This window comes from Pyrgilauda ruficollis, unplaced genomic scaffold, assembly GCF_017590135.1.
Source record: "Pyrgilauda ruficollis isolate IOZ18807 unplaced genomic scaffold, ASM1759013v1 scaffold328, whole genome shotgun sequence".
Taxonomy (NCBI): Eukaryota; Metazoa; Chordata; class Aves; order Passeriformes; family Passeridae; genus Pyrgilauda; species Pyrgilauda ruficollis.
The window spans coordinates 1-15,107 of record NW_024524689.1 but is presented as its reverse complement, the minus strand read 5'-3'; the positions used below and the strand labels follow the sequence as shown (position 1 = coordinate 15,107).

The 15,107-nt window shown below is 64.7% G+C and overlaps 2 protein-coding genes across 4 annotated transcripts; both read left to right on the top strand.

Moving 5' to 3' along the window:
- Positions 1-14: 14 nt before the first annotated feature.
- MRPL2 (mitochondrial ribosomal protein L2) lies at positions 15-1,626 on the top strand. Its single transcript, XM_041474543.1, has 6 exons — positions 15-294; positions 387-528; positions 617-732; positions 822-932; positions 1,219-1,292; positions 1,382-1,626. Exons 1-6 carry the CDS (start codon positions 45-47, stop codon positions 1,592-1,594), a joined length of 906 nt encoding a protein of 301 aa, XP_041330477.1. The 5' UTR covers positions 15-44; the 3' UTR covers positions 1,595-1,626.
- Positions 1,627-2,955: 1,329 nt separating this feature from the next.
- Positions 2,956-15,006, top strand: LOC121357350 (cullin-9-like). Of its 3 annotated transcripts, XM_041474537.1 has the most exons (23): positions 2,956-3,554; positions 5,762-5,916; positions 6,278-6,796; positions 6,923-7,058; positions 7,264-7,454; positions 7,918-8,284; positions 8,497-8,698; positions 8,958-9,168; positions 9,264-9,457; positions 9,597-9,814; positions 9,960-10,191; positions 10,583-10,688; positions 10,993-11,220; positions 11,462-11,552; positions 11,620-11,791; positions 11,968-12,073; positions 12,241-12,336; positions 12,424-12,599; positions 13,116-13,249; positions 13,329-13,505; positions 13,735-13,850; positions 14,285-14,467; positions 14,764-15,001. In XM_041474537.1, exons 1-23 carry the CDS (start codon positions 2,966-2,968, stop codon positions 14,923-14,925), a joined length of 4,761 nt encoding a protein of 1,586 aa, XP_041330471.1. In that variant the 5' UTR covers positions 2,956-2,965; the 3' UTR covers positions 14,926-15,001. The 3 variants fall into 3 exon arrangements, with proteins under 3 accessions (XP_041330471.1, XP_041330472.1, XP_041330473.1); XM_041474538.1 differs by lacking the exon at positions 14,285-14,467 and having other exon boundaries at positions 14,764-15,006; XM_041474539.1 differs by lacking the exons at positions 13,735-13,850; positions 14,285-14,467; positions 14,764-15,001 and having other exon boundaries at positions 12,495-12,599; positions 13,329-13,502.
- Positions 15,007-15,107: the final 101 nt, after the last annotated feature.

Here is a 15,107-nt window from a genome sequence, read left to right as displayed (position 1 = left end):
GCCCGCGGCGGCTCCGCCCCGTCCGGCGGCGCCTTCCCGCGGCCATGGCGGCGCTGGGGCTCTGCCGCGCCTTCGGTGCTCTCCTGCTGTCCGCGGGCCCCCGCCGGGCCCGGCCCCCGGCGCTGCCGCCCGGCCCCCAGCCCTGCCTGCCGGGGCCGATGTCGGCGCTTGCCGCCTGCCGCGGGCTGGGCGGCTCGGCGCCGCGCTGCACCACCGACCCGCTGTGGAAGTGCCGGGCCAAGTACACCGTGCGGCCCCTGGGCATGAAGAAGACGGGCGGCCGCGACCACACAGGTGTGCGGGACACGGGAAGGCGGGCGCAGGCGGGCTGCCGGGGCCGGCTGGGCGCGGGGGGTCCCGCCTGCAGCCGCTCCCGTGTCCCGCAGGCCGCGTCCGCGTGCGGGGAATCGGTGGGGGACACAAGCGGCGCTACCGCATGATCGACTTCCAGCGCCTGCGCTACGAGGAGGGGGCCCCGCCGGAGCCCTTCACCGAGAAGGTCATCAGCGTCCGATACGACCCTTGCAGGCGAGTGCGGGGTGCGGGCTCGGCCCCGGGCCCGGGCAGTGGCGCCAGCCGTGGCCCCCCGCTCACCCGCGGCGGGTTCTCCGTGCAGGTCGGCTGACATCGCCCTGGTGGCCGGCGGCAACCGCAAGCGCTGGATCATTGCCACGGAGAACATGCAGCCAGGGAACAGCATCACGAACTCGCCTCACATTAGCAGGATGGCAGGTGCACGCCAGGGCCAGGGGCAGCTGTGCCGGTCTTGCCAAGGGCTCGTCGGCTGCTCCTTGCCCAACTTGTCAGCTTCTGTCTTCCAGTGTCAGCCAGTGAAGGGGACGCGTACCCGCTGGGGGCTCTGCCTGTTGGCACGCTGATCTGCAACCTGGAGAGCCACCCTGGGAAGGGAGCACAGTACATCCGTGCAGCTGGTATGTCCCCACACAGGCAACCCACTCTTTGTAGGGGTTTGGCTGAGCACAGGTGGAGAGGAGGCCAGTGACAGGGAGTTGCCATTTCATGTTAGAGTGCAACACATCCCTCCAGAAAAGCAGGGGCAGCTCTGCCCTGTTAATTCCTCAAGGCTCTGTCTTCAGCAAGAAGTGCTGAAGTACAACAGTGCTTTGGGGAGTTACCAGCATGGGGATGTGCTTGTCACAGGGTGGGATACTTTGTCCTGCTGCTCAGTGCAGCTGCCTCCTCTCTTGCCTTCTGCAGGTACTTGTGGAGTGCTGCTGCGGAAGGTGAACGGGACAGCCATCGTGCAGCTGCCGTCCAAAAGGCATATGCAGGTAAAGGAGCTCTGCTGTCCCTGGCTCGACTGCCTGGGCACACAGCCGTGTGCCCCCAGGGAGGGCTGCAGCTCTTCTGTGTCCCCTAGGTGCTGGAGACCTGCGTGGCCACGGTGGGCCGCGTGTCCAACGTGGATCACAACAAGCGGGTGATCGGGAAGGCGGGCCGGAACCGCTGGCTGGGCAAGCGCCCGCACACGGGCTTGTGGCACCGCAAGGGTGGCTGGGCCGGGCGCAAGATCAAGCCTCTCCCCCCCATGAAAAGCTATGTCAACCTGCCACGGGTCAAAGCAGTGGAGTGATGCCCAGGGCAAATAAAGCGTTTTTCATGCCACTGCTGTCATATTACTGACGTGTTTTGTGCACAGGGCCTTTCCTCACTTTCCCACGGGTCAAGTTCTGCTGTGTTCAGTCCTGGCAGGCATGGGATTGGTGGGAGAGATGAGTGTGGGGCTGTGGACTGCCTTGGCTTGAGTTTGAGGTTGGTGGGTGACCCAGTGCGGTCACTTGGCACAATCGTGTCAAACCTAGCTGTAGGACACCCGAGCTCTTCTCTTGTGGAGGAGTGAAGGCAAGCGGATGGGAAGGTGGCTTCCAGCCAAGGTGACTGGGAAGCTGCGAATCGCGGACATCAGCTCCTCCCAGCCCCGGCAGCGCCTCACTGCTTCCTTGCCGCACTTCCACCGCCGGCCGCTGCTGCGTCCTTCCCTCTCCGCCTTCCCTTTCCCACCCTCTGCGCCCCAAGTGCCGCGCTGTGCTCCCTGTGCCTCACGCAGCCCGCAGCGCTGCCCGCTCCCGCAGCTCCCGTCCGGGCTCCCCGCTGCCGCCCGCCCAGGCCCCGCCCTCACGGCCGCCGTCGGGCGGGCTCTGCGCAGGCGCCCCGGCCGGAGCGGCGCGGGAGCGGTGCCCCGGCGCGGCCCCGCGGCGGAGGGAGGGCGGCGGGCCGGGCACGGCCGGGCGCGGCCGGCGAGCACCCCGAGCGGAGCCGAGCCGGGACGGGCCCGGGCCGTTTAAGGGAGGCCTCGGTCGCGGCCTCCGGCCGGCCGGGCAAGGGGTGCGGCAGCCGAACCGGGCCGGGTCCGGTGCTCGGTGCCCGGCGAGCTGTCGCTTTGCCCGCCCCTGGAAGGAGCTTTGATGCTGCCGCTGGCGAGGCCGGCCCGCAGGAGCCCTCTCCGTGGGGATGGCAGTGCCGTGCCGCCTGCCTTTAGCATGTGTGCCCCGGGCACAGGCCTGTCCCTCAGCGTGTCCCGGTCCCGCTGGGTGATGTGCAGCGGAGCCCTGCAGCGCAGACTGGCACTGGCCCCCGATCCAGCGTGTGTGGCTCGGGTAGCTCGCTCCATCTGCACACAGCCGGGTGTTACAGCTGAGCTTCCTGGGCACCGCTGTCCGCATTCCTGCCGTGCCCACAGTCTGTTTGACAGCCCAGAAATCACTGTGTTTTGCCCTGTTATCTTGTAACTACATAGATGTGGCTTTCCAAGGAGAAAGTGAGCCATATCTCATACTTGCTGTGTTAGGGTTGTACAGCCGGTATAAAAGCACATTTTAATGGCTGCATTGCCATATCACCAGCACTGTGACACACAGGAACACGGATCTCTAGCCATAGCATGCCTCAGCCACCTCTCCCCAGCTCCTGCTTCCCCTCTGTCTCTGCAGACACATCTGCTGCCATGGTGAATGAGAAGCACAATGGCACCCTGCTTGTGCAGCTGGGGCCCAAACTGCAGGCCCACCCAGAGAAGCTGCTGCGGCAGCGGCGAGGCCACGACGAGCGGCCGGAATACCTGGTCCGGTGGAGCGTTGTTAGCTTGGAAGAGAGAGCGGCGGGAGGCAGCAGTGCCTGCTCTGGAGAGAGCAAGGCAGAGAACATCTCCCTGTGGATGTCTGCAGAAGAGGTGTGCGCCAGCTGCCCGGCGCTGCTGGGCCAGAGGAGGCCGGAGGGGCCGAAAGAGGAGAAGGCGCCCGGTGCCTTGTCCGCGCTCATCCCGCTGGACGAAGCCTCGCTGCTGGAGATGAAGGCCGATGTCAGGAGCCTGGTGCAGCGAGCCGGGCGCCAGGTGGCCGAGGCCGGGACCCCCGAGTGCTCCATCCTGAGCACGGTGCACGTGCTGGGCGCCTACGCCAGCATCGGCTCCCTGGCGGGCGCCTTCAGGGAGGCGGGAGCCCTGGAGCTGCTGACGGCCATGCTGTGCCACCGGGAGAAGCGGATCCGCCGCGGTGCCGGCGAGATGCTGCGCGCTCTGGGCGCTCAGGATGCAGGTGGGGGCTGCTCCTGCTCAGTGCCACGAGGGGTGCTGGGCAGCTGAGGGGTGCCAGGCCTTCGGGAGGGGTGAGATGCCTGGGAAGCAGCATGGCTCAGGGCTTCTTGGCAGAAGGGGAAGAATCAGTCAGGATCTTCCGGACTTTCATGGTTGCAGTTGTCTGGACTGCTCTTGGAGTTAGAAACTCTTTCCCCTGCCAGGTTTCTGAGCTGGGATGCTGATTAACTCTTAGGAGTTGAAGGAATGTAAAGGGTGGTTGTCTCCTACCCAGCACCTCTCCTGCTCCACTGCTGGAGCCCAGCCTGGGGAATCTGGAGTTTCTCAAGCTGAGAGATGCAGCTGCCACTTTCCCATTTGCAGCTTCAACCAGTAGCAAAGCTGACTGCCCATCGTGGAGCACAGACACAGGCAGCAGACACTTACAGCACTCACATAAACACAAACACAGCCAGCCATGTTCCCTCCTACTCTCTGCTCTTTGTCTGGCAGAGACAGAAGGTCACTCCTGCCAGGACACACTGCATTTTCCAGGTTCATAAGTACACACACATTCATGGATCCCTTGGGTACCAGCATGGCCCCTCTCTCCTGAACACGTGCCTGGATCCAAGCCCTTCTACCAGTCTCAGGGATCGCCCTGCTCATCAGTTTGTTAAGCTGGGTGCTTGCTAGTAAGCCTGTAGCACTTTTGTTCCACAGTCCACATTCACACATCCCTTGGGACTTCCAGCACCAGCCCCCACCCACCTCATACCTCAGTCTGGACCCAGGACCTCATCCTTGCTCTTCCAGCATGAAGTTGCTAATGAGTTACATGCACAGCAAGGTTGGGAAAGATGCAGACACTCACCCTTTCCCACTGGCCCCAGGCATGCAGTCCTGCTTCAGCTTCTCACTTGCCTCCCTTCCAGCAGCTGTTCTTCAGAACACACACTGTTCTCTCCCCAGTGGCTGATGACTGAGGATCCTGCCAGCTCCAGGCACTGGCACTGGAGAGACCCTTGCACTTGCCCCAGTAGCTGGCACGTCAGGCCAGGGACTCCTACACCCCTGATCAGACCTGAGTAATTTGATCTGGGTCAGCTGTACACCAGTCCTCCTGATAACTGGTATTCCAAGCTCAAATCTGTGATTTGATCCAGAGAGTGATGGCACCTCCAGCTGTCACTCACTCCCCTGACTGACTCCACAGGGCTCCCACAGCCCCAGTAAGGCTCCAGTTCGTGGTACCAAATGCCACTCGTGCAGGTCTCACCAGCAGCTGGCACTCGGTCTTTGCAGCACACACACAGGGTAGAGAGAGACTTAGTAAAGATTCAATAAGAAAGTAGGACAGTGTCAATCAGGTACAGGACTGTCAGACAAACACACTGACCAGCTGTGGTTTAAACATGACTGGCCCCTTTTATAGCCCTTTCTCTGCACCCCCTTTATGTTCCTTGCCAATTCCAATTAATCAGATAATCTTACTGAAAAATAATCATTCTCACATGCCAGATGTCCTTACTAATTGTTGTCCAGATGTCCTTACTAATTGTTATGACTGACCAGATTTGTTACTCCTCACTGCATCCATTAGCACTTGTCAGTCAGGTTTGTTATTCTTTATGTTCTTGTTTATGGCTTCCTTCTTACTTCGACTTTTTGCAATGAAAAGGTCCTTGACTGGATACACTTAGAGGAAAAAGCAATCTCCTTCCATGTAGCCTTGCAATGAAGACCAGTGCCAAAGGGCCTGACACAACCCTGGTGGGTAGAGGCTGGTCCTCATCCAGTTCTCTCATTTAAGAGGAGCTGTCATGGCTTGGAAGTGCCTGATGAGGCTTGGGTGCACCTGGAAGGTTGCTGGTTGTGGTGTATCCCACAGGAGATCTGGCTTTCCCTGTCCTAGTGCCTGAGTTTGTGCAGCTCTGAAGTGGGGCAGATGAGGGGCTGATTCAGGTTAAAACTTGACTTCTTTTCTTCCCTGGGACCCTGTTCTGGAATCAGTTATTTGGGGTTGCTGCTTTGTGAGAATCTCTCAGCTTTAGGGGTAGGAAAAAAACACCGTGGAGCAAAATGTTGCCACTCCAGAGGAAGGGACAGAAGGTGGATCAGGTGACACCGAGCAGCAAAGCTGTTCCTTCCCTGCAGCTCTGTGTCTCACAGGGAGGTGGGGTGAGGGCTGTCTTTCTGGGGCCTGAAGAGTTTTTGTTGTTGTTGCAGGAGTCTGGGCCCATGTCCTGCTGTCCCTGAGCCAGCAGGATGGCATTGAGCAGCACATGGACTTTGACAGTCGCTGCACCTTGCTGGAGCTGTTTGCTGAGATCACGTCCTCTGCAGAGCACTGCATGTCCTTCGAGGGGATTCACCTCCCGCAGGTGGTGCCGGACCCGCCAGCAGCCCTGGGGCACGAGGGGCCAGGAGGGGTGGGAGTGGGGGGCCAGGGCTGGCACCCTTGTCTGGGACAAGAGGGGAGTTGAAGGTGGGCAGGTGAGCAGGACTGGCTGTCGGGAGAGCTGGCTCAGGGCCTGGGCCTGGTGAGGGGCTGGGGGTGGTGCAGAGGCAGCTGCAGAGCCTGGTCTGCCAGCAGGGAGGGGAGGGTGGGCTCAGAGGTCTCTGCTGCTGCCGGCTGGTCCGGAGCTCTCCCGGGAGCCTGCCTGGGAATGAGCTGGTGGCTCAGAGAGAGCTGGGGGCTGGAGGTGCTCTGCAGGCTGAGTGTGAGAGCTGTGCTTGTTGCAGATCCCTGGGAAGCAGCTGTTTGTCCTGGTGAAGCGCTACCTGTGCGTGACTTCTCTCCTGGACAAGCTGAGCAGTGGCGTGGAGCAGGGAGAGGAGCAGCAGGGCTGTGCTGTGCCCGGCCCTGTCCCTGAGGAGAGGAGCCGTGTGAAGCAGGAGTTTGAGTTCAGCATGGCCATGGCAAACCTCATCTCGGAGCTGGTGCACGTGATGGGCTGGAGCCACAGGCACAAGGCAGAGCCGCTGGGCCAGCGGGACCTGCAGCCTCGCCCTGCCCGCTCCATCTTCCAGCACAGGACCCCGGCCAGCACTGCTGCCGAAGCAGCCCCCGCATCCCCAGCAAAGGAGCCCGTGACCTTCAAGACGCGCTCGGCCTTCCCGAGCCGCAGCAGCTACGTGGAGTACGTGCAGGCCACGCTGGTGAGCGGCATGCGGGTGCGCATGCTCGAGGACTACGAGCAGGTCAGCGCCGGCGACGAGGGCGACTTCCGCCGCAGCAACGACGGCATGCCCCCGGTGCAGGTATTGCTGCAGGGGGAGCAGGCGCTGCCAAGGGGCTTGTCTGCTCTCCTGTGCAGCCTTGCATGGGGACAGTGGGGTTGGGTTTGCCTTCTGCCAGCTGGGTGTGTTCTGGGCTCTCCTCCTCAGGTGTACTGGCAAGCTCTGGGCTGTACGTACTGGGTTCACTGGCACATGGTCGAGATCATTGGCCCTTCAGAACAAAAGGAGCTTGAGGGCCAGGAGAAGGTGAACACCCTGACACGAAACCACAGACTGAGAGCAGGTGAGTAGCCCATCGGTCTCCTTCAAGCATATTCCAACTCTCCCACTGCCCTCCTGTCAACTTCCTTTCTCCCAGCAAGCTATGGTATAGTGGGGACCTCTTCTGACCACCATGAGTTCTTTCCTTGGGGAATGAGGAGTGTGCAGCACAGGACGGGGGAGTTGGCAGAGCTGACAGTGCCCTTCCTTGCTCTGCTCCCCTGCAGTTCCACAGCCATTCCTGTGCAAGCCCTTGGGGGGGCTGTACTCCCTGCCTTACCTGGGCCAGCGGCTGCCCAAGGCTGCAGACACGCTGAGCCGTGCCGAGTGGTGGGAGCTGCTCTTCTTTGTGAGGAAGCTGGAAGCACAGGAGCAGAAAGAGATCACCTGTCTCATCCAGCAGCACCAGGGAGAGCAGGTAGGGGCCAGTGCCTGCAGCAGGGAAATGGGAGGGAGGAGCAAAGGGAACATTAGGGAGGAGATGGCAAGTGTGGGCTGTGCAGGAACAGCCTGAACGGGGCAGAAATGGGAGGGTGAGTGGGGATGGTGAAAGCTTGGAGAGCTCGGCAGAGCAGTGAGTGTTGATGAGAGGAAAGGCAGTGTCCCCTGACTGGAAGAGTGACTGTCCAGCAAGGTTTGGGCAGGCGAGGCAAGGCCGTGGGGTCATTCTGCCAGTTGCAGCTGGGTGGTGAGCACGGGTGGGAGGTGTGGGCTGGTGGGAGTTGGGCCGGGGACAGGCAGGGGAGGGTGGCAGTGGGGAGTGGCCCTGGGCACCTCTGGCAGTGCAGCCTTTCTGTCCGTGGTGGCAGTGGCCGCCACAAGGGGCATGGGGTGCGTGGGGAGCCCGAGATTAACTTGTCCCCTGGGTGTGGCTGTCGGAGGTGGATGAAGAAGCCCTGGTGCAGCTGTCGGTCCCTGCGGAGCTGGCCCAGAAGGTGCTGCAGGTCCTGGAGAAGCGGTGCCAGGGCAGCTCTCTGCGTGACCTGCGTGGCTCCCGTGTCTACGCCAGACGCTTCCTCGGAAGGGGAGCAGAGCAGGATGGTGGAGGGAGCACCGCAGTGTCCTCAGAGGGTGACAGGAGCACTGGCCCTGAAGGCACGATGGCCAAGGCAGCGGAGGGAGACCTTTCTGCAGCCCCAGGGCCGCAAGGCTGCAGTGTGGCAGTGAAGTCAGATTCCCAGCTGTTCAGCGAGCTCTTGGAGAGGGAAGGGCTGTTCCTGCCAGAGGTGACGGAGGAGCAGATCCAAGGTAATGTCCTGCCACACGTCGGGGCACAGGCGCGGTGCTGGCAGCGGCACTGCTGCCCCCCCAGGGGAAGGCTCTGGGCAGGGCATGGGGGCCACGCAGGCAGGGCTGCCTGAAGTGGAGGTGCCTGTGGGCGCTGGGTCTGAGGGTGTGTGGCACCCTGGGAGCTGCTGGAGGCGTCACGGCTGCCCTGACGCCTCCGTCCCTCCGGCCAGCGCTGGGCAGCTCCAAGGGGCTGAGCGAGAGCGGCTCGCTGGCCAAGGTTGCAGCTGTGGTGGACGTGATCCAGAGCAGCAGCTCAGCGGTGGGGCTGCGCTTAGCTGGGCTCAAGCACATCCTGAAGATGCTGGAGGAGGAGCCCAAGTCGGAGCAGCAAGGCGGCACAGCCCAGGGCGGGCTGGGCATCGGGAGTGCTGGGTGAGTGCTGGGGTGCTGCACACCCCTCCTGCTGCCTGAGGGGGCCCTGTGGGCAGGGTGGGGGACGGTGCTGGGCCGGAAGAGTGCGAGGTGGCAGCGGGAGTGTGAAGGGTGGCGTGTGTGAGAGGAAAGGTGGATTTTGTGTCCCTTTGTGCCAGGCAGGCTCATTGGCAGGGCCGTCCCAGCTGCAGCGTGGGCAGGAAGGAGGTGGCTGTCAGGGCCCAAGGAGGCCGTGCCTGAGGTGTCCTGTCCCATGCAGGGAGAAGCTGGTGCAGGTGTCAGTGGAGCTGCTGAGCACGGAGGTGTCAGAGAAGGCGCTGGTGGCGGTGACGCTGCGGCTGCTGGCCGTGCTGCTGGCCCTGTGCTACGAGTGGCGCGTGCCCTTTGCCACGGAGGGCGGCGTGCGGGCCGTGCTGGGCTGCATGCAGCAGCACGGCTGCTCGGCCCTGGTGCAGCAGGCCGGGCTGGCGGTGAGTGCCGGGGCGTGCCGGGCTGGGCAGGGAGCGCGGGCTGCCCCGGCGGGCTGGAGGGGCCGCTGCCCTGCGCGCTGCTCTCGTCCTCGCAGGCCCTGAAGGTGCTGGTGGGAGCTGCGGACGCCGAGCCGGGAGGCGCCGGAGGGAAGTGCTTGCCCTGGAACCACGGCGATGCGCAGATGATGCGGGAGATCTTTGCCAGCATCGGCTCTGCCTCCAGCAAGGGCTCTGCCAGCCTGCTGAGTAGCATCCCTGCTGCCCTGAGCACCATGCAGAGGGTCCCAGGGTAGGGGCCGAGCGTGGAGAGCGGCTGAGGTTGGCCGGAATCTGCAGGGGGAAGGACGGGCAGGGCGGGCAGGTGGCTTGTGGGTGCAGGGGAGGCTCTGTGCCCGGCGGAGGAGAGTGGCACGGCCGTGTCCCTGCAGGGGCTCCTCAGGAGTGCAGAACGGCCTGCTGGTGGTGAACATGCTGATGGACGGGCACCGGGGCCTGGCGGAGCAGCTGGCGAGCTGCGATCTCCTGGCGGTGCTGCAGAGCTGCTGGAGGGCCGGGCAGAGCAGCGGCTGCCCCCAGGCAGTGCTGGCCCTCAGCGCCATCAATCGGCTGGCAGAGCACGGGCTGCCCCTGGGCCCGGAGGCAGCAGGTACCGTGCTGCCCACCCTGCCCGTGCCACGGCCCCGCGGGTGCCACGGGCGGGACTGCCCGGCCCGACGGGGCAGAGCACCCTGAGGGGCTGCTGCCGCTCGAGCGAGCGCCTGGGCTGGGCTCACTTGTCCTTGTCATGGCAGGCAGAGAGCTCCTGCTGGACCCCAAGGGCGTGCAGATGCTGCTGGGTGGCCTGGACGATGGCGTCCTGTCCAAGGAGGTGGTGGTGGCCCTGGAGCGGCAGCTCTGCAGCCAAGGCCCTGTTCCCTCTGGCCAGGTGGCCCAGCTGCTGCAGGACCACAGCTGCTTCCGGCTGTTGCTGCGCAGCTTGGAGCTGCTGGGGACAGAGAAGGCCGTGAGCCTGAGCATCCTCAGGTGGGTGCAGGGTGACTGAGCGGGGTCTGGGACCCCCTCATGAGGTGTGTGAGTGCTGGGGGTCATGGTGGGGAGACCCAGTGCATGTTTGTGGGTCCTGGTGGGGCTGTTCTTCCCTGGGGGCAGGCACACCCCAGTGCATAGGCAAGTGCCAGTTGGTGTGTCCTGGGGCACAGGGCCACGTGGGGCTACAGCAGCTGTGCCTGGTGCTGGTGGGGGCCTGCAGGGGCAGCAGAGGACATGCCTGGGTGCTGGTGGGGTGTGCAAGGTGCCAGGGGAGCCTTGGTTCCCAGTCCCTGAGAGGTGCCTTCCAGGTGGGGCAGGGAAGCAGGGCTGCCTGCAGGACTGCTGTCCCTGTGGCCCAGCCTGAGCAGGCCCCCTCCGTCACCAGGATCCTGAACAAGTTCCTGGACAGTTACCAGGAGGATGTGCTGCCCTGGCATGAGTGTGTGGAGCCCTGCGTGTCCTTCCTGATCACCCACAGCAGCAGCTGGGAGGTGAGGGGGCCCCGGGACTCGTGGCAGGCAGGGTGGCTGTGCTGGCTGTGCCTCAGCCGGGCTGGGCAAGCAGGGCCCCGCTGGTGGCAGCCTGGCCTTGTGTCTGAGGCACTGGGAGGTGGGGAGCGGCTGTCCTGGCCGTGTCTGTGTCCTGGTGGCCACATGCCCAGTCTGGCTGTGCCTGGCCAGGCTCTGGTGGGTGCTGGTGGGGCTGGGATGAGGGGAATGGAGCTGCAGCTCCGGCTGCTGGGGGCCCCGGGGAGTTGCCAGCAGTGCCCGTCTGCTCACGGCTGCGTCTCCGTAGGTGCTGCAGGAGGTCGTTGGCTTCCTGCACCGCCTGGGCAGTGCCAGCAAGGACTGTGTGGTGGTGATGTGCCACGTGGGCACCCACGAGGCTCTGTCCAAGGCCCTGGAAAAGCACAGCACGGTGCCGTCGTTGGCGCCGGCCCTGCTCGAGCTGGTGGCGGAGTGTGAGAAGTACGCCAGCCTCCACAAGAAGCTGACGAGCAGCATCCTGGCTGGCTGCATCCAGGTGGGCAGGGGAGGCACGGCTGCCTGGGAATTTGGGTCTGGGGGCATCAGGCTGTCCCTGCTGCCAAGGGATGGCCTTGTGCTAGGGAGCCCAGCCCCCTGGCACAGCCCTGTGGGGGGGGGGCATCAGGCTGTCCCTGCTGCCGAGGGACGGCCTTGTGCTCCCTGCCTGGCACAGCCCTGTGGGGACTGAAGGGAGGAGGACCTGGGGCTTCTGGTAAGAGCCTTGCCCCATGCCACAGCTGGTCCTGGGACAGATTGAGGAGCACCGCCGGAGCCACCAGCCCATCAGCATCCCCTTCTTTGATGTCTTCCTGCACAACCTGTGCCAAGGTGAGTGCAGGCAGGGGGTGCTGACCCCAGTCTTGGTGGCTGGAAGCTCCATGTGCTCTGCCCACAGGCTCCAGCATGGAGGTGAAGGAGGACAAGTGTTGGGAGAAGGTGCAGGTCTCTTCCAACTCGCACCAGGCCAGCAAGCTCATGGACAGGAACCCCAGGACCTACTGGGAGTCGAATGGCAGCACCGGCTCCCACTTCATCACTGTGCACATGCAGTGTGGAGTGGTGATCAGGTGGGGCTGGGCCAGCAGGGCTGTGTGTGGAGGAGAGGGCTTTGGGGATGTGTGCCAGCCCTGCCACAGTGGCCCCGTCCCAGGACAGCAGGAGGAGGCTGGCAGGGCGTGGTGCCCTCAGGACTGGGGCAGGGAGGCGGGAATGGCTGGGCAGCCCCGTGTTTGCTGTGCTGCAGGGAGCTGAGCATGCTGGTGGCCAGCGAGGACTCCAGCTATATGCCATCGAGGGTGGTGGTGCTGGGCGGGGACAGCCCTGCCACCATCAGGACGGAGCTCAATGCGGTGAGTCCCCGGGGGAGTGGCGGGCTGGTCCTTGCTGTGGCCCGTGGAGGTCTGGCTGTGGTGTGAGGCCCGGGGAGGTGCCCTCGGGGAGGTGGGAATGGCAGGAGCTGCGCTGTGGGAGCTCCTTGGGCTGCCTGTCACGCTGAGGGCTCGGTGCCTCCCTGCAGGTGACCATCCTGCCCTCGGACAGCAGAGTGATCCTGCTGGAGAACATGACCCGCTTCTGGCCCGTCATCCAGATCCGGGTGAAGCGGTGCCAGCAGGTAGGGGAGCAGGGGCTGGGCCTGGCAGCGGGCAGTGCGGGGCGTCGGGGCCCAGCCCGAGGAACTGAGGGTCCCGCTGTCCCGTAGGGTGGCATTGACACACGTGTGCGTGGCATCGAGGTGCTGGGTCCCAAACCCACCTTCTGGCCCATCTTCAGGGAGCAGCTGTGCCGGCGGACGTTCCTCTCCTGCACCGCTCGGGCTCACGCCTGGAGCCAGGAGATCTGCCGAGACCGGGGGCGGCTGCTGCAGCTCTTTGGCAGGTGAGTCGTGTCCTGGCCGTGCCATCGCATCCCTGGTGTCCCAGGGCCCGGGGGGGACATGGCTGGCAGCCTGCGAGGGGACTGCAGGGCTGGGAAAGGAGCAGCTGGCTGTGGCACCTGGATGGGAGGGGCCCTTGCTTCTCCCTGGCCACCTGTGGTCCTTCCTGGCCAGGGCCACCTTGGGGTCATCTGGGTTTAAGCTGGGCTAACCCCCAGGGCAGGATGCTGGTCCCCCCAGGGGCTGGCACATCCTGACAGAGGTTGGCCAGGCACAGCAGGATCTCGTGGCCATAGGCACTGCACAGCCCCCATTTGGCAGGAGCTGTGAGGGCCCTGAGGGCCATTGGGGGCAGGCCCCGGGGACACCAAGGGGCCCTCCCTGGCTGCTGGGGGCCAGTGGGGCCAGGGGGCCATCGTGCCTTGGCAAAGGGCAGAGCAGGGAGCCACCACTGCGCTCTGCTTTGCCGTGGGAGTTCTCCAGCCCTTGGCACCGAGTGCTGCCCGGTCGCTTTGCAGACTGAACCGGGCGCTGCAGCACGAGCAGGGCTTTGCCAACCGCTTCCTTCCCGACGACGAGGCAGCCCGGGCTCTGGGCAGGACGTTCTGGGAGGCCCTGGTGAACCCCTTGGTGCAGAGCATCACCAGCCCAGGTAGCCTGCGCTCTCCGGGAGCCAGCCGAGCCGTGCCCCAGGCAGAGGCACCTGGCTGAGGGTCTGGTTGGCCTCGCAGACCCCGATGGTGTCAGTCCCTTGGCCTGGCTGCTGAGTGAGTACCTGGAGAGCGTGGAGCTGCCCCGCCGTGCCACGGGACGCAGGGCTGCCTTTGGTTCCTGCGTGCGGCGCCTGACCCAGCTCCTGGTGCACGTGGACCCCGGCGGCCCCGAGCCAGAGGAGAGCAGAGCAGCTGGTGAGCCAGGGACTGCCCTGCCCTGGGGCTGCTCCGGAGTGCCAGGCTGTGGCCATGGGGCTCCTCTGGGAGCATCCTGTGGCACAGAGGCTCCTGAGCCTGGGAAGGCTTGTGGCTATGCCCCAGCAGTGGCCGTGCCTCCCCAGCGTCCCCTCAGCCCTGCTGTGGCAGGTCAGTGTGCGGGGCCTGCCCACGGAGCCACACTGAGCCTGAGACTGACCCTTGGCAGGTGGGAAGCAGGGGAAGAACAAGGAGGTGCCGGCCAGGACTGCAAAGGCGGTGGTGGAGAAGTCGAGAGGCCTGCGGGGAATCTCGCAGTGCTGGCGTGGCGTGGTGCAGCAGCAGGTAGAGCTTGGAGGGCTGACTGGAATGGGTATGGGACCTTCCCTGGGTGGTTGGAGCAGGGAGTGGGGTCTGGCAGTGCCCTGGGAGCATGGGGAAGGCACAGGGCTGTACCTGGCCTCCACAGAGCCTGGAGCGATGTGGGGACAGCCCTGCTGCGCCTGCCACCCCGGCATGGCTCGAGTGTCAGCCAGGCCAGGAGCCAGGTCCGGTGTCGGGCTGTTATTTCCTGCTGGGCTGCTGCTGTGTCTCCGTAGTGCCCCCACAGCCCCTGGGCAGCCCTCAGAGCTGCGCTCCCACCTTGGCAGTCCCGCAGCAGCAGCAGCAGCAGCAGGGCCCCGAGTCCCGGGGAGCAGGCAGCTGGTGTTGGCAGGGCAGGCTGGGGATGTTCCGAGGGCACATCCCGCTGCGGCTCAGCCCTCGCGCCGCTCCCGCAGGTGCAGCGGTTCCTGGAGGCGGCGGGGCAGGCGCCGGACCTTGCGGAGCGCTACTGCCGGCTGTACCGGCGCCTGCGCGGGGCCACGGAGGAGCTCTTCGGGCAGCAGGCCGCCTTTGTGCTGGCCCTGGGCCAGGGCTTTGCGGGGGCTTTGCTGCAGCTCTCCTTCCTGACTGCCCTGCACGTGAGTCCAGGGAGCGCGGCCCCGGTGCCGTGGCCTGGGCAGGGGCTGGGGAGCTGCCCTGGCCCACGGCACTGGGACAAGCTCTGGGTGGGTGGTGTCCTGTTCCCCCTGAGCCACAGAACCCTGCTCTGGCACCCCGGATGGTGCCCAGCTCAGCCTTGGGCTGGTGCCTGGGCACCCTCGGCCCCTGCCTGGGAGTGCCAGAGTTTCCCGGCTGCTCCCTGCAGGGACATTCCCCCAGCCCAGCCCTGTGGGCACCTGGTGAGTCCTGTCTGCAGCCAGCCTGTCCCTTGCAGGTGAGCGAGCAGTTTGCCCGCTACCTTGACGTGCAGATCCAGGAGCTCCGCAGGGCCGTGGGCAGCACGGGGCCTCTGGAGCGGCTGCAGCAATTCTTGGAGCCCTTTGTCGTCTTCAGTGGCCTGGAGTTTGCCCACACCTTTGAACACTTCTACAGGTGAGGCTGCTGCGTCTCCCCAGAACCAGGGGCCTGCTGCAGCGTGGCCTGGTGTGCTGTGGGAGCTTGGCCTGCTGTGGCAGTGCTGCCCCTGCTTTGCTTTTACGGGATCATGGAGTGTGGAGGGCCCGTGGATGCTGCCAGTGTGTGGAATCACATTCCCTGCAGGGGACAGGGAGGGGACAC

Excerpts from the sequence above, each read along its gene's own strand:
- MRPL2 (XM_041474543.1), top strand. The coding sequence starts at position 45 with ATGGCGGCGCTGGGGCTCTGCCGCGCCTTCGGTGCTCTCCTGCTGTCC. Across the intron at positions 529-616 it reads GTCCGATACGACCCTTGCAG|GTCGGCTGACATCGCCCTGG; the intron begins GCGAGTGCGGGG and ends TTCTCCGTGCAG. Across the intron at positions 933-1,218 it reads ACAGTACATCCGTGCAGCTG|GTACTTGTGGAGTGCTGCTG; the intron begins GTATGTCCCCAC and ends TGCCTTCTGCAG.
- LOC121357350 (XM_041474537.1), top strand. The coding sequence starts at position 2,966 with ATGGTGAATGAGAAGCACAATGGCACCCTGCTTGTGCAGCTGGGGCCC. Across the intron at positions 3,555-5,761 it reads TCTGGGCGCTCAGGATGCAG|GAGTCTGGGCCCATGTCCTG; the intron begins GTGGGGGCTGCT and ends TTGTTGTTGCAG. Across the intron at positions 10,192-10,582 it reads GTGAGCCTGAGCATCCTCAG|GATCCTGAACAAGTTCCTGG; the intron begins GTGGGTGCAGGG and ends CTCCGTCACCAG.